This window comes from Lepus europaeus, chromosome 6 (assembly GCF_033115175.1).
Source record: "Lepus europaeus isolate LE1 chromosome 6, mLepTim1.pri, whole genome shotgun sequence".
NCBI classification, from domain to species: domain Eukaryota; kingdom Metazoa; phylum Chordata; class Mammalia; order Lagomorpha; family Leporidae; genus Lepus; species Lepus europaeus.
This window is the reverse complement of record NC_084832.1, coordinates 67,664,723-67,688,706: the sequence shown is the minus strand read 5'-3', so window position 1 is coordinate 67,688,706 and position 23,984 is coordinate 67,664,723. Positions and strand designations below refer to the sequence as shown.

The 23,984-nt window shown below is 36.8% G+C and overlaps 1 protein-coding gene across 1 annotated transcript in view; it reads left to right on the top strand.

Annotated features, from left to right (window-relative positions):
• COG6 (component of oligomeric golgi complex 6) overlaps positions 1-23,984 on the top strand; it is a 105,385-nt gene that overhangs the window by 12,821 nt on the left and 68,580 nt on the right. Inside the window, exons 4-10 of the mRNA XM_062195357.1 lie at positions 872-930; positions 14,418-14,529; positions 15,520-15,602; positions 15,949-16,019; positions 18,076-18,169; positions 23,572-23,700; positions 23,776-23,867. Of these exons, the coding sequence (XP_062051341.1) occupies positions 872-930; positions 14,418-14,529; positions 15,520-15,602; positions 15,949-16,019; positions 18,076-18,169; positions 23,572-23,700; positions 23,776-23,867 (640 nt within the window). The remainder of the gene's footprint in view (positions 1-871; positions 931-14,417; positions 14,530-15,519; positions 15,603-15,948; positions 16,020-18,075; positions 18,170-23,571; positions 23,701-23,775; positions 23,868-23,984) is intronic.

The following is a 23,984-nucleotide window of genomic DNA, read 5'->3' as shown; positions in this document are numbered from 1 at the left end:
GATTTCCTCAGTTTGCACCCACACAGAAACACAAGGTGTAAAAATACTGTTTCAGTACTAGTTATAGCATTACTTCACATTGGACAACACATTAAGGACAGATCCCACATGAGACATAAGTACACAGTGACTCCTGTTGTTGATTTAACAATTTGACACTCTTGTTTATGGCGTCAGTAATCTCCCTAGGCTCTAGTCATGAGTTGCCAAGGCTATGGAAGCCTTTAGGGTTTGCTGACTTTGATCTTATTCCGACAGGGTCATAGTCAAAGTGGAAGTTCTCTCCTCTCTTCAGAGAAAGGTACCTCCTTCTTTGATGGCCCTGTTCTTTCCACTGGGATCTCACTCACAGAGATCTTTCATTTAGGTTTTTTTTTTCTCCAGAGTGTCTTGGCTTTCCATGCCTAAAATACTCTCATGGGCTCTTGAGCCAGATCCAAATGCCTTAAGGGCTGATTCTGAGGCCAGAGTGTTATTTAGGACATCTGCTATTCTATGAGTCTGCTGTGTCTCCCACTTCCCATGTTGGATCATTATCTCCCTTTTTGGTTCTTTCAGGTCTAACTTACTCTTATAGTGCTTCGGTTTCCACTAAAAGCCATCAAGAACTATTACGTTCCATATTCAGCTTTTCTCTCGGAGCCTTAGCATTTTGTTTGTATGTATTGAGAATTCTGAGCAAGGTCCTCCTGCTAAAGTTAGTGTATGAGCCATGAAATATCTATTTTAGTTATTTGGGCGTCTTTTAAACTCTTGGGTTCTAGAGAGTGATCTCATTTGCTGCAAGTCTGAACTCTAAAATATGAGAATGCTAATTTTTTGAAACAATGAAGTGTGAATGTACTGATGCTAGATATGTTTATGATTTTAGGCAGCAAAAGAACAGACTCAAGATTTAATAGTAAAAACCACTAAGCTTCAAGCTGAAAGGTAAGCTTTTGCTCATACTATCACCTCTTCATTAATCTTGGAATTGAGTGGAAAGAACGTTACAGATAATTCCAAATCAAAGTTAAAGCAAAATAATAAACAGTGTTTTCAAAATTGGGGCCAGCGCTGTGATGCAGTAGGATAAGCCTCCGCCTGCGGTGCCAGTGTCCCTTAATATGCACCAGTTTGTGTCCCGGCTGGAGGAGTTCTTCTGAGGAGCTCTCTGCTTCTGGCCTGGGAAAGCAGTGAAGGATGGCCCCAGTGCTTGGGCCCCTGCATCCACGTGGGAAACCTGGAAGAAGCTCCTGGCTCCTGGCTTTGGATTGGCCCAGCTCTGGCTTTTGTGGCCATTTAAGGAATGAACCAGTGATTGGAGAACTTTCTCTCTGCCTCTTCCTCTCTCTTTCTGCGACTCTGTCTCTCAAATAAATAATCTTTAAAAAAAAAGTTAATAGAACATGCAAAATCTTAAGCTGCTTATTCATTAGTAACTTAAATCATAAAGCAGTAAATTTAGGAACATTAAACTGGATATTGGGTTTGAGAGACTCTCTTTGGAATAGAGATGATCTGTTATTTGCTTTGGAGTCCAGAAATGATTGCTTTTTAAAGTGAATTTTTAGATTTTTAGTATTTATTACTATTTTTTCACAGTCATTGTCTCTTTTTTAAACTATGATTAATCCTGTCTGATATAATTGTCTAAATTTTTTTGTAGTTCTCCCTAGTAGATATACTATTGATATTGAATTAATGAATGAATGAAGGCAGGTGCAGTATAGATTAGTGTAATGTGTTGACAATTGCTAAAGTGATTAGCAATTAAACTGAATTTCAACAGTGCATCTCTCATTCTGGAGTAGTAAAGTGAGTAAAAGCATTACACCATGGTATAGTATACCTGTCTACTGTTATAGCTGAGTATACCTCCTAAACCTTTGTGTCTTCTAGGTATTTTAGAGGTACTAATGCTTTAGCTGCTTAATATAGAATAGCTGAGTATACTCTAGTGTAGATCTGTATAGTATAATACAGACTTGAGATCCTCAAACTGTGGCCACAGGCAAAATTCAGCACATCACCTGTTTTTGTAGCAAAATTTACTTGGAACACAGCCACACTCATGTGTTTGTGGATTGTCTATGGCTTCTCCCAGCCATTTATACCCTTCTACAGCAGAGTTGAGTGGTTACAACAGACTGACTGTATGTGGCCTACAAAGCTTAAAATATTTACTTTTTCAACTTTTACAGAAAAATGTTTTAGTCTTGATCAATCAAGTTAGTGTTTTTTTTCCCTTTTTTTCAACTTCTATTTAATAAATATTAATTTCCAAGGTACAACTTTTGAATTATAGCGGCTTTTCCCCCATAACCTCCCTCCCACTTGCAACCATCCCATCTCACACTCTCTCCCATCCCATTCTTCATCAAGATTCATTTTCCATTATCTTTATATAGATATCAACTTAGTATATACTAAGTAAAGATTTCAACAGACTGCACCCACACAGACACAAAGTATAGAGTACTGTTTCTTTTAAATATTTAAATTTTAACTGAAAAGTGATCCCTGTTAAATCTAAGAGTGGAAAAAGAGAGGGAGGAGATGAACAATTTGGAACATGCTCAATCGGACTGGCCGCAAATGGTGGAGTTAGAAATGTGCCAGGGGATTCCAACACAATCCCATCAAGATGGCATGTACCAATGCCATCGCACTAGTCCAAGTGATCAATTTCAGCTCACAATTGATAGCTCTGATAGGTCTAAGAGTCAAAGAGATCACACAAACAAGACAAGTATCTGCTAATACTAACTGATAGAATCAAAAAGGGAGAGAAAGATCCAACATGGGAAGTGGGATACACAGCAGACTCATAGAATGGCAGATGTCCTAAACAACACTCTGGCCTCAGAATCAGCCCTCAAGGCATTCGGATCTGGCGGAAGAGCCCATGAGAGTATAGCAGGCATGGAAAGCCAAGATATCATGGGAAAAAAAAAAAAAAGACCTAAATGAATGATCTCTGTGAGTGAGATCCCAGTGGAAAGAATGGGGCCATCAAAGAAGGAGGTACCCTTCTCCGATGGGAGGAGAGAACTTCCACTTTGACTATGACCCTATCGGAATAAGATCAAAGTCAGCGAACTCTAAAGGCTTCCATAGCCCTGGCAACTCATGACTAGAGCCTAGGGAGATTACTGACGCCATGAACAGGAGTGTCAAATTGTTAAATCAGCAACAGGAGTCACTGTGTACTTACACCCCATGTGGGATCTGTCCCTAATGTGTCGTCTAAAGCGAAGTGATGCTATAACTAGTACTGAAACAGTATTTTTATACTTTGCGTTTCTGTGTGGGCACAAACTGATGAGGTCTTTACTAATTATATACTGAAGTGATCTTCTGTATATAAAGAGAATTGGAAATGAAAAAAAAAAAAAAACCTGGTGTTAAAATGGAAATGGCATAGAAAATTAATTAATTTGAAAAAAAATTATGTAGGATCTCTGTCTTTAATGTGCTGTACATTGCTATTTAATGCTATAATTAGTAATCCAATGGTAGTTTTTTCACTTTATGTTGCTATATGGGCAAAATGTTGAAATCTTTACCTAATATATACTAAACTGATCTTCTGTATACAAAGAGAATTGAAAATGAATCTTTACATGAATGGAAGGGGAAAGGGAGCGGGAAAGGGGAGGGTTGCGGGCGGGAGGGAAGTTATGGGAGGGGGGAAGCCATTGTAACCCATAAGCTATACTTTGGAAATTTATATTCATTAAATAAAAGTTTAATAAAAAATATTTATGTATTTATTTGAAAGAGAGAGAGAGGGAGAGACAGAGAGAGATCTTTCATCTTCTGGTTTGCTTACCACATGGCTGCAACCACTGTGTCAGAGCCAGGCTAAAGCCGTAAACCAGAAGCTTTATTAGGGTTTCCCACATGGGAGGCACAGGCCAAAACACTTGGGTCATCTTCCATTGCTTTCCTAGGCCTTTAGCAGGGAGATGGTTCAGAAGTGGAGCAGCCAGGACATGAACTGGTGCCCATAAGGGATGCTGGCATTTCAGGCAATGACTTTGCTTGCTATACTACAATGCCAGCCCTAAGCTAGTGTTTTTAAAACTACAGATCAAGGCCAATAGGTTGTGAAATTAAGTAGCTTTAAAAATGAATTAGGACAAAATAATATAGAAAATATATGATTAAATGTTATTTTGTGAAGCCTTTCTTTCAGTTCCTGGTAGTGCATTAAAATGTGCTTCTTACTTTCCGTCACGATCACATCTAGTTTCACATCTATTAGTCTTGACATTCTTCTGTGTTGAACCCTCAATCCTTCTTCACAAAATTCTCTTTAGACTAACATATGATAAGCCAGAAATTATATGAAGAGTGCAGAAGTATAAAGTTAATTGTCTAAGAGGATATTATGGATCTTAAGGCTAGAAGGGAATCAGACCAATTGGAATGATCCCTTGATGTTAAGATATTAATATTAGTATAACTCTTATTTTATAGAAACATGAGATAAATGCTGTTTGCACAAATGAGCAAAATGTTATAAACTAATATCATTTAAAAATAGTTTCTTTAGAAAATAGCGAAACAAAGCAAAGGAAACATTTTCTTTACACACATGGGGAATACACTGTAGGATAGTGGAACATCTACCTTATCTTTGACCTGTAGTTTTCAAATGATAGTACATTGAGCCTTAGAGTTCCTTTGCAAAAAGTAGGAGGATATGGAGTTTTGAAAGTTAGAGTCTTAGACCCCCAATGTCACTTTTACTCATTTAATATATTAGAAAGCTTTCACTTTTACTTATTTTATATAATAGAATTCTCTGAAAGTTTTTTTTTTTTAAAGATTTATTTATTTATTTGAAGGGCAGAGTTATAGAGAGTCAGAGAGTGAGTGAGAGAGAGAGAGAGAGAGAGATCTTCTATCTGCTGGTTCACTCCCCAAATGGCTGGAATGGCTAGAGCTGTGCCAATCTGAAGCCAGGAATCAGGAGTTTTACCAAGCACTTGGGCCATCTTCCACTGCTTTCCCAGGCCATAGCAGAGAGCTGGATCAGAAGAGGAGCAGCTGGTACATGAACCAGTGCCCATTTGTGATGCCAGTGTTGCAGGCATAGCTTAGCACGCTATGCCACAGCACTAGCCCCAAAAGGTTTTGTTTGAAGAAAGGTGTCTGACAGGAAAAAAATGCCAAAATATTACCCATTTTAAGACTAGTTTTAAGAATACCAACTAAAATAATTTTTATTTTCTCATTTAAAAAATTCATTATCATTTTTATTCTTCATGCCAGGGAAAGCCTAAAATTAAGCATCAAAGCTTTATTAAATTTTCAGCATATTTTCATGCTTCTTGCTCCTATTTTTTAAAAAAATAACTTGCTATCTTGTCTTTCAGTATAATTTACTCATATTGTGATTTCTACAAACCAAAATAATAGCTGTTTTGTATCTTTCTCAGAGTTATACAATTGGAATTTTTCAAGATAGGAACTGAAATTAGGTCTTTTGCTCATAAATTTTCTTTTGCCATTTTGACAGTTTTATTTAAGTTTCCATATGTTGGTGTTTAATTAGTTAATGTTAATTTGCAAGTAAATTTTTAGAACTTTTCAGGGCTTCCCATCAATCATTTTCTCTTCACCATTTAATCAGAGGTTTGGGAGAGTGTATGGGTAAACTTGAAAAATTGTGAATGATACAAGATATGAAACGTTAAGTGTAAGAGATCAGTAATAGAATTGAACTTTTAAGACAGTACTATCTGATAGTGAACAGGAAGATAAAGGGTCTTAACAAATGACAAAGGATTGAGAAACTAAAATTGTTTACTTAAAAAATAACAGGGTTGATAAAACTGGAATTGTTTATTAGGAAGTAAATGACCAAAGGGACACAATGGTTGTCTTCAAACATTTGATTATCCTGTTATAATGTTTTTGTTTTAAAGATTTATTTTATATTTATTTGCAAGACAGAGTTACAGAGAGAGGTAGAGACAGAGAGAGAGGTCTTCCATCTGCTAGTTTATTCCCCAGTTGGCTGCAATGGCTGGAGCTGTGCTGATCCGAAGCCAGGAGCCAGGAGTTTCTTCTGGGTCTCCCACATGTGGGTGCAGGACCATCTTCTATTGCTATCCCAGGCCATAGCAGAGAGCTGGATCAGAAGAGGAGCAGCCGGGACTAGAATGGGTGCCCATATGGAATGCTGGTGCCTCAGGCCATGTCTTTAACCTGCTGCACCACTGTGCCGTCCCTGGTGTTTTTGTTGTTGTTTTTTTTTTAAGAATTATTTTTATTTGAAAGGTATAGTGACAAAGAAGGCTGCAAAGATGAAGCTGGGCTCTGCCACTCTGCCAAAGCCAGGAGTTTGGAACTCCATCCAGGTCTTTCATATGGTGGCAGGAGTCCAAGAACTTAGGTCACTTTCTGCTGCCTTCCCAGACACATTAGTAGGCAGCTGAACTGGAAGCAGAGTACCAAGTCTCTAACTAGTGCTCTGAAAAGGGATGCTGATATTTGCAAGCAGTGGCTTCACTTGCTGCCCCACAACACCGGCTGCTATCTGCCCTGTTTTAAAAAGGGCGAGATTTATTCTGTACCGCTTCTGGAACTGGAATTAAATCTCAGAGGAGAAATTTATAGGTACAAAATTTTGGCTCAGTGTAAGCAAGAATTTTTTATGTACTTCAAGTTGTTCTCCAAAGTTTTCTTTTTTTTGTTTTTGGTCGCTAGAAATACTTAGTCTGATGTCAGGTGTCATTTAAAGCCACATGGGGTTTTAATCCCAATTTCCTTTTCTATTTTTTTATTCACAGTACCATCATTCATGTTTCTTATAGCTTATGACAGTCAACGTAAGAACTGGAGCTTGACAGGATGGCAGATTTTGGTTTCTATCCTAAGAGATTCTGATTGTTTAAAAGTAAATAACTGTAATCTCTGATTAATGAGTGCTTCAGTGTATTTTAAATTGTGCTCAGTTCTGCCATTTTAAATATCCCAGGTATTTCTGTGCTGGTGATCCAGTGACTGTACTTTTAAAAATCTTGCCTTAACTGATATATTATATCTTTTATCTTTATTTTTTTAAAAAGATTTATTTATTTATTTGACAGAGTTACAGAGACAGAAAGGGAGAGACAGAGAGAGAACGTCCATCTGCTGGTTTACTCCACAGATGGCCACAATGGCCAAGACTGAGCCAGGAGCCAGGAGCTTCATCCAGGTCGCCCATATGGGTGGCAGGGACCCAGGTACTTGGGCCATGTTGTGCTGCCTTTCCCAGGCAGTTAGCAGGGAGCTGGATGGAGTGGAGCAGGAGGTCTTGAACTGGAATATGGGGTGCCAGCATCTCAGGCAGTGGTTTTACCTGCTACCCCACCATACTGGCCCCTCTTTTATCTTTCTTGGGATATATTTCCCTCTCCTCCTGCCCACCTTAATTCTTGTGTCATCTAACTGCTGAGCTTTGAAAAGCATTTTAACTTTTTTTATAGATTCACATGTGGTTATGAGAAATAATGGACAGCTCCATATAACCTTTATTTGTTTTCCTACATTGGAAGCATCTTGCAAAACTATAGTGTGAAACCAAAACTAAGTGTAATGGCATTGATATATTCTACCAGTCTTACCTTTTCCAGTTTTACTGGTATTCATTTAAGTGTGTATATTTATTTCTACAGTTACAGTTCTGATCACATGTTTAGGTTTATGTGTGCACCACCATACTTAAAGTACAGAATGCTTCCTCACTGCAAAGCTCTTTCCATTTGTGCTGTTGGGTGGATAGTGGTGGGGAAAGTTGCATACTACGCCAGCTTGAAGAAACTATTGATTCTATAAAGCAGCCAGCTGTATAAGGAAAGGCAGTTAGTGGATTTCTGTATTCAGAAATATACCTGTGCCTTTAACAGACGGTAAGAGTGTTTTGGTGTTACAACAGCTGTTTTGAAGGGAAAAATTTCCTAGAAAAATGAATTCCCATCTTGAAACCCAGAATGTTAATTTTTCTCTAAAGTTAATGTTGGCTTACCATAAAAACAGGCATCAATTAAATTGAAAATTGTGACTAAAACCAAGAGGATAACAGATGAGCAATCCCATATGCAAAGCTCATTTAAACTTTTCCTGCCCTAAGTATGTTAGCATCTTTATTTTAGTATGTTATAAAATTCTGTGCAATATTCTCTGGAGTTGTCTTTTGTTACCTCTGAAACTGAGCTCCTTGAGAATAATGATGATTTATTTTTTTTTTAAACTTTTATTTAATGAATATAAATTTCCAGTGTACAGCTTATGGATTACAATGGCTCCCCCCCCCCCCATAACTTCCCTCCCACCCACAAAGATAGGGGAGTTGTAGAGTCAGGAAATAATTTTTGAGTGAGTGAATATGGAGAGTAACTATTCTAATGTTAGCAAAAGAAAATACAATGAAAATTTTAAAGTAAGCCTTGTAGTAGAGCTTAAACATATGGAACTCTGATAATGTTTATAAGAAGTAATATTAGAATACTGTGCTTATCTTCATATATCTTCAAGGTTATTTAGACAAATTTGTTTATGTTTGTTATTTTAGAAGCCTAGAAACTATTTTGGCCTGAAAGTAAGAATTTATGACTTTTTTTTTTGACAGGCAGAGTTAGTGAGAGAGAGAGTCAGAGAGAAAGGTCTTCCTTCCGTTGGTTCACCCCCCCAAATGGCCGCTATGGCCGGCGCTGCACTGATCCTAAGCCAGGAGCCAGGTGCTTCCTCCTCATCTCCCATGGGGTGCAGGGGCCCAAGCACTTGGGCCATCCTCCACTGCCTTCCCGGGCCACAGCAGAGAGCTAGACTGGAAGAGGAGCAACCGGGATTAGAACCCGGTGCCCATATGGGATGCTGGCACCTTAGGCGGAGGATTAATCAAGTGAGCCATGGCGCTGGCCAGAATTTGTGACATTTTAATACCCAAAGAACTAGAGAAACAAGTGCCAAGTGAACATATGTGTGAATGTATTTTGGCAAAATTACATTACATAAATTATTACAGAATCCTGGGGAATAGCAGTTGTTTTTCCATTTTTAAATATTTCTAGAATGGGCATTTGGCCTAGAGGGTAAGATGCAGGTTGGGGCACCCGTAGGAGTGCCTGGGTTCGAGCCTGGGTTAGCTTCTGGTTTCCAGCTTCCTGCTAGCGTGCACCCTGGAGGCAGTGAGTGGTAGCTCAAGTAGTTGGATCCCTACCACTCATAGCAGATACCTGGATTGAGGTACAGATTCCCATCTTCTGGGCACCTGGGGAGTAAAACCCTGGATGGGAGTTTTCTCTATTTCTCTGCTTCTTAAATGTGTACATCCATACATAAAAACATAATAACTCTTGTTATTAATAAGAAATTTGTTAAACAAGCAGTTAACTTTAGTTATAGAAATTCTATAGGTTTATTTGGATAACATGATATTCAAATAATTATACAAATGACTTAAATATTTCCCCAACTGCTTTAGAAGGAAGTCAGCCAGCATGACGACTGATACTATAATAGGCAAAGCTGGGTGTAGAATTGTTTCACTAGACTGCAGCTTATCATTGCCTCTTCATACTCCATTGATATTGGAATCATATCAGTATCATATCATTGATATCATATCAATGGCTTGGAAGTGGAGGAGTTGAGACTCAAACCAGGCAGTCCTCTATTGAACACAGGTGTCCCAAGTGGCTTAATTCCTACACCAAACCCCTACCTCTAATTAATGAGTTTTTCTAACCAGTCTTTTAAAAAAAATGCTTATTCTAACTTTCAGTTTGATACATTATAGAATTATCAAATGGAAAGTTGTTTTCCTTTTCCATCTCCTTTTCTTTCTCTCCTCCTCCATTATTTTAATAGAACTCTTACAGAGTACTTTTCCTTAAAGATTGTAATTGACAACCAGGTGCTCTAAAATCCTGTTAGAACATGCTGTTTTTATCTTTTCTTTGTATAAATTAGATACAAGAAATCTCTTAAGTGCAGAAAAGTACTTTTTCTTTATTAAAAGAATAACTTTAACATACTGTTAATAAATATTATATAATATTTAAAGAAATTAAAATCAAATGTAACTCTGTCACCATGGGATAACACTATTTATATTTTGATGTGTTTCCTTCCAGAGTATGTGTGTGCATTTACATTTTACTTTTTGTATGTAATATTTTCTGATCATTTTCCTATCACTAATTTCAGGAGACCATTTTTGTTTTGTTTTTGTTTTAAAGATTTATTTATTTTATTTGAAGGGCAGAGTTACAGAGAGCAACAGGGAGAGGGAGAGAGAGAGAGGGATCTTCCATCCTCTGGTTCACTTCCCAAATGGCTGCAACTGCTGAGGCTGGGCCAAACTGACGCCAGGAGCCAGGAGCTTCATCTGGGTCTCCCACATGGGTGCCAGAGTCCACTGACTTAGGCCATCTTCCATTGCTTTCCCAGGCACATTGGCAGGGAGCTGGATTGGAAATGGAGCAGTTGGTCTCAAACTACTGTGGATATGGGATGTTGATGGTGGCTTAACCCGCTACACTACAACAGTGGCCTCAATGTAGCAGCATTCATGTACTGAGACAAGACACCAGGGCCTCTTAACAGGAAGTATTCTTTTATTATGCTGGCATAGGCCCAGGTGGAATTTCTTACCAAAATCCTGATTCTTGAACAAAGAAGAATTTTCCCTTATATACAGTTTTGGCCTCTTTGTTTCCCTTTTCTGGTTCCCTAGGTACATTTGATTGGATATTTGAATGTTACATGGTGACCACAGGATTGATACAATACTGTGCATATGTAGTTACTGAAGATTTTTTTTTTTTTAAACACATGCTGAACTGTAAGCTGTCTGGCAAGGGTTAACATCATTGCTCTGTACTAACAAGTAGAACCTGAAATGGTTACATATAAGCAGATAGGGACTATGGTTGAAGCATTCATAGGCAAGCAGATAACAACTACATTTCATTTCCAGGGCAGATGCCTCCCTTTTTCTTCTTCTGACCTTAGGAAGGCCTCTACCACAATTTTAAGCATGTCAGTTAGAAACAAGTTTAATTAAAAGACAAAGGCCTCTGCCACAGCAAGAGCATGATTTTTAATGGTGGCATTATATTTTGTCTTGTGAGTGAACCAACATATGTTTAACTATGCTTACATTATTGGATATATTGTTTTCTTTACCAAAAAGAGTGGTTTGGTATATGTTTTAAAATCATAAGTTACATTTCAGATTTTTTCCTCAGGCTGAATTCCTAGAATTGTATTGAATGAATCAAATCCAAACGTTTTCTTTAAAAAAATTTTTTTTATTTTCCTTTTTTTTTTAACTTTTATTTAATGAATATAAATTTCCAAAGTTCAGCTTATGGATTACAATGACTTCTCTCCTACCCACGACCCTCCCCTTTCCCGCTCCCTCTCCCCTTCCATTCACATCAAGATTCATTTTCAATTCTCTTTATATACAGAAGATCAGTTTAGTATATATTAAGTAAAGATTTCAACAGTTTGCTCCCACATAGCAACACAAAGTGAAAAAATACTGTTGGAGTACTAGTTATAGCATTAAATAACAGTGTACAGCACATGAAAGGCAGAGATCCTACATGATATTTTTTTAAAAATTAATTAATTTTCTATGCAATTTCCAATTTAACACCAGGTTTTTTTTTTTTCCATTTTCAATTATCTTTATATACAGAAGATCGATTCAGTATATACTAAGTAAAGATTTCCTCAGTTTCACCCACATAGAAACACAAAGTGTAAAAATACTGTTTTAGTACTAGTTATAGCATTACTTCACATTGGACAACACATTAAGGACAGATCCCACGTGAGACATAAGTACACAGTGACTCCTGTTGTTGAATCCAAACATTTTGAAAATGTCCTGATATTCATTGCCTAAATTTCTCTTCAGACTATTTGTATAAATTAATATTTCCAATTAGCAGTATATGAGGATGTCTTTTATATTAAACCCTTCTCAGCAATAGATACTGTCATTGAAAACTGCAACTTTCATTGATGAAAAATACTAACTCATTATTGAATTTTGCGTTTCCTTGAATACTGGTGATGGCAGTAGTAATGATTCAAGCAGATGGGATCCTAATACCCATGTGGGAGACCTGAATTTAGTCCCTGGTTCCTGCCTGTGGTCTGGCCTAGTTGTGCTGTTGTGGTTATGTGGGGAGTGGATCAGCAGGTGGGAAACCCTGTCTCTGTCTCTCTCTGCCTTTCAAATAAGTAATAGAGTTTAAAAGATGTATTTGATTTATTTGATTGTTACTTCAAACATTGTCATCTTGAGAAATTAAAACATTATTTTAGTGACGTAGCTCTTGTTAAAAATATTTTTGGACCATTTTGATGATATGAAGTCTAGGGTTTAGTCTTATTTCATGGGTTTACATGTATTGTTTATGTTTAGCTCATAGGTTATGTTTTCCAGTCAGCTATAAAATTTGGAAAAAATTTTAATGTTTAAGGGATATCGTATGTCCAGACATCATCCAATGTCTGTTAAGGAAAAACAAACCTATAAACAAAAGAGATTGATTTTCTTGTGTGCCTAGTAAATTAAATTGAAAAATGGTTTTCAAAAATGGATACAAAAGAAGCTTTGAAAAAGAGTTCGGTTGAAATGGTTAATTTGTATAGTCTCAAGGAATTTTAAAAAAGTTTTATAATTATTTTAAATCCTGTATGATAATAATTGGTAGTGATTTAAGAGCATAAAACAAAACGTGGGGTAATTTATAGATATTCTAATAAGATGATTAAGCGCATATGCTGTTTCCATCTGTGTGGACTTAATTAGATGACTGACTATCATTTCTGATAAACACCTGGAGGACTTTTCCTTTGTAAGTTTTAGTGTTCATATTAATCAGCAGGAGCATTTGCTTTAAATTTAAAACCTCCCAATGCTTAAGTGCACATAAAAAAAGATGGCAGATGCTTTGTACACTCTGTACAAATAGTGATAATGTTTGCCTTTGTTCATTCTCATTTGAATGCTGTTTGTGTATGCTAGCAGTGACACACTTTGGTGATTTTATTTGTATGTCTTCAGATCTAAGGTACCGAAACCAGAAATATTGAGCTCCTGTTCAGGTAGTTCATGTTCCTCAGTTGGCTTTAGATGGTTAACTTATTTCATCGCTTGGGTCCTTGCAGGTTCCATTCTAGAACAGAGTATGCCTTTTCCCAGTTGTCCACTAGACTAGATAGTTTGCATTCAGATAATATAATTTAAAAGATACTATTTGTGTGTGTGTGTGTGTATAGAAAGAGTTACACATAGAGAGAAGGAGAGGCAGAGAGAGAGAGAGAGAGAGAGGTCTTCCATCTGCTGGTTCACTCCCCAAATGGTCTGCAATGGCTGGAGCTGTGCTGATCTGAAGCCAGGAGCCAGGAGCTTCCTCTGGGTCTCCCATGCTGGTGCAGGGGCCCAAGGGCTTGGTCCATCTTCCACTGCCTTCCTGTGCAATAGCAGAGAGCTGGTTTGGAAGTGGAGCAGCCGGGTCTTGAACCAGTGCCCATATGGGATGCCAGCACTGTAGGTGGCGGCTTAACCCACTATACTACAGCGCCAGCCCCAATTTTTGAATGTATTAAAAAAGTGGGGGTAGACTACAGTGACTCTATTGATCTATGAACAATTAGTAAAGAGTTCTTGACTTCCTTGTCTAACCTAAAATAGAAACTAATAGAATTTTTAGATTTTTATTTATTTATTTGAGAGGCAGAGTTAGAATGAGAGCGAGCGAGAGAGAGGGATATCTTCCATCCACTCCCCAAATGGCTGCAACGGCCGGGCTGGGCTGATCTAAAGCCAGGAACCAGGAGAGGCCCAAGAACTTGGGCCATATTCTGCTGCCCTCATATTCCACTAGCAGAGAGCTGGATGTAAATTAGAGCAGCTGTGACTTGAACTGATGTCCATATGGGATGCTGGCACCACAGGCTGTGGCTAAGCCTGCTACTACAGGTGCTGCCCCTAGAGCTGCTCTTTGATTCTTTTATACTTTATGTGAAAACTTCGAAAGCTTAAACTTTTTAGTGACTAAAAAGGCTGAGACAGGAGCAAATTTCTCTCTTGTAGAGTAACCTTGTCAATTACAAGGTGAGCTCTTCAGGTATTGGTAAATGGCTGAAAATTTGTGAAGCAGGGGTGATTTGTGAATTAACTTCCTCTTTTGCATACAGAGCAACTCCTTTATTATCTGCCAGTATTTGAATTTGAAACATATAATTTTATTACCTGATGATCTTTCAATATTTGGAGCAGAAATAAGGCTTTTGAAGATGTTGAGAATCTTTCACACTTTTCATTTTAAAAATTGTGTCAGATAATTTATTTTAAAGCCATACAAGTGCATTACATGCTGGATTCTTATTCCTTATCTTTAAAATTGCAGTCAAAGATTGGAAATCCGAGCACAGGTTGCTGATGCCTTCTTGTCCAAGTTCCAACTGACTTCTGATGAAATGAGTCTTCTCCGTGGTACAAGAGAAGGACCTGTTACTGAGGTACTTAATTTTTAAGTTTTTTTTTTTTTTCTCAAAGTAACACATGAATTTTGTTGGAAGCCACATTTTGTTGGAAGCCAAAGAGTATAAGAAAAATTATAAAGAAAGTCTGCATCACCTCTTCCTCTCTTCCCTACTTCTAAGTTGTTGATAATTTCCAACCATTTCTGCCAGCTTTGTTAATTGCTTTTTTTGTGAAGTCTATATTTTAGATCTGTCATTAAAAAGAATATGCTTTGATTGTCTATATTATTTCTGTTGATTTCCTATCATAAAATGTGAGGATTTAGCCTCATAACCCCACAGCACAAGCGGTGCACATATGTATTCCCTTTACTCCTTCATTTCTCACAGTACAGTTATGCCATATGTTCTATTTTCATTAAACTGAGTTTCTAAAAAATTATTCATCAAAGAAAAATAACATCCATTATTTTATGATTGGAATATTATTTGTAACACTGTGGGAACTAAGACTCAATGCATTTTTCTAAAGGAAAAAAAATCATCACTTTGTGATCATTCAACTATTATGTATTTAATAAGCATATTGTTTGCATCTAGCTTTATATTTTACTTTTGGATGAGACCTGAACAGGCATAAAATCAATACATAAAACATAGTCACCTGTGACAAGAGTGCCATACTAAAGTCATAAGATATGTAATACATGATATATTTTCCTTTATGTGGTAATCTTTAGGTTTGCATTTCTCTCATACTGTACACTTCTTGAGGACATGGACTTTTGTTTTATAAGTTTTATATCATTGCAATTAGCATACTTTTCAGCACAAATTAATGTGTTTAAAAATATGAATAAATACCTATTATGCTTTATTTAAAATATTTAAAAATTTAGATCAGTATAAAAAGGCTTCATTAGAATAGGTGAAAGAATTTGTTTCCCTTTTGTAGTAATCTTTCAATCAAGGTAATTAATTGTAGCTGAAATCATGGATTTAAAAGTCACATTCTTAATTTTAAAGGATTTTTTCAAGGCATTAGGAAGAGTAAAACAGATTCATAATGACGTCAGAGTTCTCCTACGTACCAACCAGCAAACAGCAGGGTGAGTAACTTCCTTGCCTGGATTACATCAGTGTGTACATCTTGAAAATTTAGGTTCTTTTGGAAACTCTTACTGACTGTCAAATAGGAGTTTAATTTTCATTTAGCTTTGGAAAAAGAGGAAGTTATACTGTAACATGTTTATAGACAAACAGTGATTTGTAAGGAAGTGATGATATTAAAATTTGACTTTTATTTAATCATAAAAAATTACTGATTACTGAAAAAAATCATACCAGAAAATAAAAAACTAATAGATTGTAGACACATCATTCAATAAGTAAGTAAAATAATTAGGTGCTTACAAGTAGCTATTGACTAAAAGTTTAAATTTTTATTTTTTTTAGGTTAGAAATTATGGAACAGATGGCCTTGCTTCAAGAAACAGCTTATGAGAGACTTTACCGATGGGCTCAAAGTAAGTGATTTCTTTTATATTGTTTAAGTTTATGAATATTAGTATTTGATTTTAAAAATTTCATTTGGCCTTTATCTGATACATTTTGGTTTTAGTAGTCAAAAGTGTTTTAAAAGAGAAAAACAAATTCTACATTTGAACATAATCTTTGTATCATTATCATTAGCCTTTACTCTCAGTCAACCAATATACTGAAGGATGAGAATGAAACAGGAAGACTGTATTTCTGTTCTTCATTATCTTGATCAGACACTTCTTGATGTTTACATAATACGAGGTTATAAATAATGAATCAACTTTCTATTGCTATTCTAACAAAGTACCATAGACTTAATGAGTTAAAACCACACCAGTTCCGATCAGAAATTATTTGTCACTACACTGTAAGTATGGGCAGGGTTATATTTGTTTTTGCAGGCTCTGAGGGATGGTCTGTTTCCTTGCTCATTCATTTTGTCGGCAGAGTTCCCTTCCGTGTGACTGTGGGATTGAGGTCTGAGTTTCCTTGCTGGCTGTCAGTGAAGGTGTTTCCTAGTTTTAGAGGCTACCTGCATTCTTTGCCTGTGGCCCCTTCATTCATCTTCAATGATGGCGATGGTGTGTCAACTCTCTCTTTGACCTTTAATCTCTACTGCTCCTTCTTGCATTGCTTATTTCCACCTCCTCTATTTTAAGGGTAGTCTGAGAAAATCTGTTTTAAGGTCTACCCGCTTAAGTCCATCTGCAAAATTGCTTTTGTCCTGTAATGCAACATGCTCACAGATTCCAGAGATGAGGGTGTGGCTATCTTTGGGGCACCATTATTTCACCTAGCACAGAAGCAATGTTTCAATTTACTGTTTGCAAAATAGTCTGTTAAAACCAGTGAAAATAGTTCAGCAAGAGTGGAACAGGAGCACATGATATCTTAATAGCTGTTATTAACTGGTTGAAGGAGTTGTGATTAAATCCAGTTACCTGGTTACACGTGTACTATACTGTGACACCCTAATTCTCTTTTCTGGGTGCTTTGCTCTTTATCTCTAAACTGCTTGTTTTTCTACTTCTTATTAACAGTGTTTCCTCCTATCTGGAGTGTTGTCTGACTTTTTCTTTCTTTGTATACAAATCTGGTATTAACATTCAATGCAGCATTTAGGTTATGAATCTTCCTGGAGCTGTCCATGGCTGCAGAAAATCACAGGGACTTTTTCCATCTCTAAATGCTAATCACTGGTAATGAGTAGTTGGCATTTGATATAATATATTAGTACTCAACTTTCACATATATTTGCCATATCTCTAGTTAATTTCTACCTTCACAAAGGCATGGGCATTGCCTCATATTTTTTCTCGTTTCCACAGCATCTCATGTAGTGGTTTCAAACTTTGGACCTCTGACTCTTGGGGATTGTGGAGTCACTTTTAAAGATGTCTCCAATTTCTTACATGTGTATTTTATCATTCGTACATGCTAGGGAAACATACTGCGGGAAAGACATTCTTGTTTACCCAAAGGTTGGGAATTTCTAATCAAGTTTTAAATTCAGATTATAGTAGGTACTTGTAGCATTTTATAGATAAAATTAGAACAGAAAAGAAAATGTTAGAGATTTCTGAGTTTAATATCTAAATAATTTTGAAATTATAATTTTATTACTATGTATCAGTTCTCCATATGAACGTTTCTAAAAAACTACTTAATGATTGTTCCTGAAGGAAGGAACTGGTAATGTATTTTTTGTACTTCTCTGCTCTTGTCTTACACTGCCCTGTGTATGCAGTCATTCAGTAAATATTTGTTGCTTGATTGTTTTCTTCATAAGTGTAATTTTTTATCATTATAAAATATGGGTTTGGGGTGTATCTGATAGGATATGTGGTCACATAAAATTTATAACAACTTAATTTCTAGTTCAGTTAACAGAATAAATTACTTTCTGATTGCCATATTTTCTAGCTTTTTCTGAACATTTTTTTCCTGGGATGTTTGATGTAAAATTTAGACTTCTAGTATACAATGAACATGATAAAGACTTATTATGTAATAAGAGTTTTAATGTTAATTATTTTTCAGGTGAATGCAGAACATTGACACATGAATCATGTGACATATCTCCAGTCTTAACTCAGGCAATGGAAGCCCTGCAGGATAGACCTGTCTTATATAAGTTAGTGACTTTTTCCTAATTAAAAATTAAATTATACTTTTTCTTTGATAATTTACATTAATTTTTGGTGTGATCAACTTCATATTTATAATAATTTACAGTGATATTTTCATCTTGCATGTTTATCATTGGAACATCCACTCATTTGAATATGACATGTTATAGAATACAATATGAAGAGGAAAACCAGGGTGCCCCTTTATCTAAACCACCTTTTATTCATGTAGTGGTTTCCCCATTCTGTCATTTTATTAATTTCTTTGGAATTGTCAACCTCCCCCAGAGGGATCACACAGGGATAAAAAAAAAATCTCAATTTTTACTGTTAGGTTTCCATTGATAGTATTTTGGAAAAGAGAGAGTCAAAGATTGAATCCTGTAAGTTATGCCAACCAAATGCTCTGCCTGCTTTTTAATTTTGTTCTTTTATTTCTCATGAAATAAAATTGTTTCTTAAAAAGTCTGGAGTAACATGAGATTAAGTTCTAGGGAGCCTGAGGGTTGTGATAATTTAAGAAACAGCCAGTAGGCCAACGCTGTTGCGTAGTGGGTTAAGGCTTCAGCCTGCACCACCTGCATCCCATGTGGGCACCGGTGTGAGTCCCAGCTGCTCCTATGCCAATCCGGCTCTCTGCTGAGGCCTGGGAAAGCAGAAGAAGATGGCCCAAGTGCTTGGGCCCCTGTGCCCGTGTGGGAGAGCTGGAGGAAGCTCCTGGCTCCTGGCTTTGGATTGGCTCAGCTCTGGCTGTTGTAGTCATTTAGGGAGTGAGCCAGTAGAATGGAGGACTTTTCTTTCTCTCTCTCTTTTTTTTTTGACAGGCAGAGTGAATAGTGAGAGAGATAGACAGAGAGAAAGGTCTTCCTTTTGCCGTTGGTTCACCCTCCAATGGCCGCTGTGGCTGGCGCAGTGGGGCCGGCGCATCGCGCTGATCCGAAGCCAGGAGCCAGGTGCTTCTCCTGATCTCCTATGCGGGTGCAGGGCCCAAGAACTTGGGCCATCCTCCACTGCCTTCCCAGGCCATAGCAGAGAGCTGGCCTGGAAGAGGGGCAACTGGGATAGAATCCGGTGCCCCAACCAGGACTAGAACCTGGTGTGCCGGCGCCGCAAGGCAGAGGATTAGCCTGTTGAGCCATGGCGCCGGCCGAACTTCTTTTTCTCAATCTCTCTCTCTCTCTCTCTCTCTCTCTTTCTCTCTGGTTCTACCTTTTCGGTAACTCTTTCAAATAAATAAAAAATTCTTTAAATGAAAGAAAAAAAAAACAGCCAAGAGATTGTCACAAAGGCATTGGGTCCTGGTCTGAGTCATATTTTTTAAAGGATTTCTTCATTATTTTACTTTCTGACTAGAACATTAATTATCCTGTTATAAAATTCCATAGCACAAATACTAGGATAGCTCTGTAAAATGATAAAACTTTATATTACATACTGAGTACTTACTGTGTTTTAAGCATTGTTCTAATTTCTGGAGGCACAGAAATCAGTATGGGGTGGGGGGAGGGCAGACATTTGATGTCCTGGGTAGGCTGTTGCTTGAGACATCCATGTCCCAGATTGGAGTTGTTAAAGTCCTAGTCTAGTTCTGCATGGGTTGTTAAAGTCCTATACTGTTCACCATTCTATCCTGCTGCTAATGCACACCGTGGGAGGTAACATGAAATGGCTCAAGTGCTTGGGTCTCTACCACCGGTGAGGTATCCTGATTGAGTTCCAGACTCCTGATTTCATTCCAGCACAGCCCTGGCTGTTGAGGGCATTTTGAGAGTGAACTAGCAGATGGGAAATCTCACTGTCTTTCTCTTTCTTCTTTTCAAGTGAATAAGTTTTAAAAACCAAATAAAAAATTGTCCTCAAGTTGTTTTACTTTATGAATCCAGATGTAAGCAAATGCATTTTAACAGAATATATTAATTACTATCTAGGGGTCACATTTTGGGTGATGTGTGGCTTAAGATTTCTCAGGGGAAAGAGATGAACATCAGGGTACACTTCCTCAGGGAAATAGGTATAAAATGAGTTCTGAAGTTGAATAGACATTTTCTTGGGAGAAAGGAAGAACAAAATATTCCACATGAAGGGAATAGCACGTGCAAAAGTATGGGTTGAGAGAGAATCACTTTTTCAAGATGTGAATTTCCTTAAATTTAGGAAAAATTTAATAATGTATCATGTCAGCCACCAGATGGCAGTACATGAACTTTGTTAATGTGTAAATGTTCACTGCTCCTTATGGTGTTTCAAATGTGAAGATATTCGCAGAATAATGTCAGTTACTGCTGTCTCTGGGGACAGTTGCAATATTCATTGTTTCTTGCGTAGTATGTGACTTGAATATTACTTCATTATTAACTTTTAATAAATCAACTACAGAAGTTTCTTTTATTATTTATATAAAGGAAACGGATTTCATGTGTTTCGCATATGCAGTTTTAAGAACATACTTCCCACCCTTCCTCCCTCTTCCTTCCTTTCCTTCAATTTACTTTATAATCACCAGCTTAATCCCCCACTAAATAAAGAATTCAAAAAGTAGTAAGTAGAGAGAGACCACCAATGATCTAATTTCAGTAAGTTGCTTTAAATAGTAATTTATTATAAGTCAAAATTAAAAAGAGTTGATGATTTCTTCTTTTCCTTGATAAGCCTTCAGAACATAAGTTATTTAAAGATGTAGCAATATGTACAATGCTGACTCTGCTTCATTTTTCATGTTTGTATTTTTTGTATTCAGAAGAGGAACTGCTGTAGTATTTTATCTTTTAATTTGCTTTTTGATTAGAATTTTGCTTTTATTTATTGGAGCTAAACAGAAAAAATATCTTTTAATTTTAACTGGAGGCATTTTAGAATATTTAAATAATTTGAACATTGATTCTTAGAAAGCTACATTCTTCATTTTTTTCTCTTTGTTGGAAGAGAGTCTCATGTGGTTAACATTTTCTTCTGTCTCTGGGAAAAATATTTCATGTCTGTTGTTATCACGGAAGGTTCATTGTTGCTCATGTTGGTTTTGCTTCAAATTATATTTGTTCTGCAGGAAAATTAACATTAATGTTTATTGCTATTGCATGTTAGTATACAGATTATTTTTCCAGATGTTGTCAGATTTAATAATCCACTCTCCCCCTCACCCCCATTTAAAATACCATTGAATACCATTGGATTCTCTTGTTTCTGTTTTAACTGTAACTCTAGGAAACAGCCCCATAAACAGAAGTTATGTTGTTTATGTTTACTATGGTCAGTGGGCTATTGGGAGTGGAATTAGTTTTATAAATTTAAAAATTTCAAAAGTTTCTGAATCTCATATAATGATAAATAGTAATCTGAACATACATTCATTATTTCTTGGAATCAGGTGATCATTTAAAGAAGGCCTTCTTCATACTAGAAATATTTATAATTTAAGAGCATGAGGGAAAAAACAGAAGTGAGCATTTTGTTCAAGTTGTTTTAAAACATGCAAAGTAAATGCAAGGCAACTATGCAGTTAAAAAAATTTAGCTTGATACTGTGCTTTCCCTTCTCTGTAGTAGTATTCACTTGCAGGAAATTTCAAAACTGTTTGCTTATACCTGAAGACAAACAATCAAAAAGAGCCACAGTCTGGTTTATAGTAAACAGTTCTCAAAAAAAGTTCAGGTTCCTAAAAATTATAGGCATTACCATTCCACACTTTTCCCTTTATTTGGAAATAATTTCTATCTCATTTTTCTTATATTTAACCAAAAATGATTTTTTTTGCTAAATCAGCAACATATTAAAGAAAGAAGTATAGCATAGTGTAAGAAATGACATGTTTTAGAGATCCTAGGTAAATTTTGATAACTTTCACATATGTGTAGGTTAATAGAATAATTCTTAGTATTTATTCTTAATAATTCTTAATATTCTTAAAAATTAAAGAAGAAAAATGACTACTTGAGAGTTTTAATATCTTTGTTATAGAAATTGGAGGGTTTAGTGTATAATGAAAAGATGTTCTATATTTAATAGGAAATGAAGCAACTCTCCTGACATTGGATTGCCAAAACATACCTTGTTTTCTTTTCTTTTTTTTTTTTTTTTGACAGGCAGAGTGGACAGTGAGAGAGAGACAGAGACAGAGAGAAAGGTCTTCCTTTTGCCGTTGGTTCACTCTCCAGTGGCCACAGCGGCTGGCGCGCTGCGACCGGCGCACCACTGATCCAAAGCCAGGAGCCAGGTGCTTCCTCCTGGTCTCCCATGTGGGTGCAGGGCCCAAGGACTTGGGCCATTCTCCACTGCCTTCCCAGGCCATAGTAGAGAGCTGGCCTGGAAGAGGGGCAACCGGGATAGAATCCAGCGCCCCAACTGGGACTAGAACCCTGTGTGCCGGCGCCGCAATGCAGAGGATTAGTCTATTGAGGCCCGGCGCCGGCCAACATACCTTGTTTTCCTGTTTACTTTTAAAATTGAAGGACCTTTCAAGTGGGGGATGCATGTAAGCAGTGGTAGTGACAATGGGAAGTAATGGATGAGTCCAGTGAAAGAAATAGGTACTTGGGGCAATGCCAGGTCATCTTCATAAATTTCACCCTGAGTTGTCCTACCCGCCAGTTCAAAGCTTTCCTTCCCTGCCAGTTCCTCACCTTAAAAAGAACTTTTCTCTTTTAAGCTTTGATAGGTGACTTCTAAATATATGAGAGTACTTTTAAAAGTTCACGGAAAATGGTAAATTAAAAAGTAACTTTTATTTTAGAACAAAAATGTTGAATCCATACATAGTATTCTCTTAATTTGCTTTTTCTGTGAACTTTCTGAAGGCTCTATGTATGTTTAGGAAATGGTATTTGCTCTTTATGCATGTTTGGAATTTAAGGAACACCTAGTGTGTCTAATATTGGAGTCAGTATAGGCTTTTAAAATGGATAACAATTTGGGCAGCAAATTTTGGTGTAAATTGTAATAGTATATGAAAAGGAGAATTTTTTAATATACAGAAAAAAATCTTAGTTTTAGATTGTAGACTTCTATTAAGTAACTTCTGAGAACTAGGTATATGGCTTCGTGAAAAACAGTAGAACACCATGATTTATATTGCAAAGCTGTTGGAAGCTGAAGAGTTGAGGACTTTTGCCTTGCCTTGATTTTTCTTTTACTAAGTCCACCACTGCTCTATCCCTTATTGCTGCTGCCCTTGTTTTAATCCCAAATCCCAATACTGTTCCCTAGGAACAGTGCAAAATTTTACTTTTAGATCGAATTTCCAAATGCTGAAGTTATCTCATGAGTCTTTTTTTCTTGTGTAAGAGCAATATTGTTTAAGAGAATGTCTAAAGAAACTTTAGATGTCTTATTTAGCTCAGAAATTGCATGAGTAGTCTGATATAATCATTAGGGGAAAAATTGAACTGCTTTTCATTTAACTTCTTTTTTCCAGGTATACCTTAGATGAATTTGGAACAGCCAGAAGAAGTACAGTTGTTCGTGGATTTATTGATGCCCTTACAAGAGGAGGCCCAGGAAGTACACCTAGACCCATTGAGATGCACTCCCATGACCCTTTGAGGTATAGTATCAGACAGCAGTAGAGGATTTGAGTTTTTTTTTAAAGGAAGTCTTCACCAGTATTTTGTTTGTATAGGTATGTGGGAGATATGTTGGCCTGGCTCCATCAAGCTACTGCTTCTGAAAAGGAACACCTGGAAGCTCTCTTAAAACACGTTCCTACCCAAGGTAGGTACCGTTGTTACAAGGTGGGTACGGTTGCTTCACTGTTTCTATTCTCACTGCCATCTTCATTGAGGTAAAACACTGTACACCTTGATGGTACAATAAACATCCTAATTAATC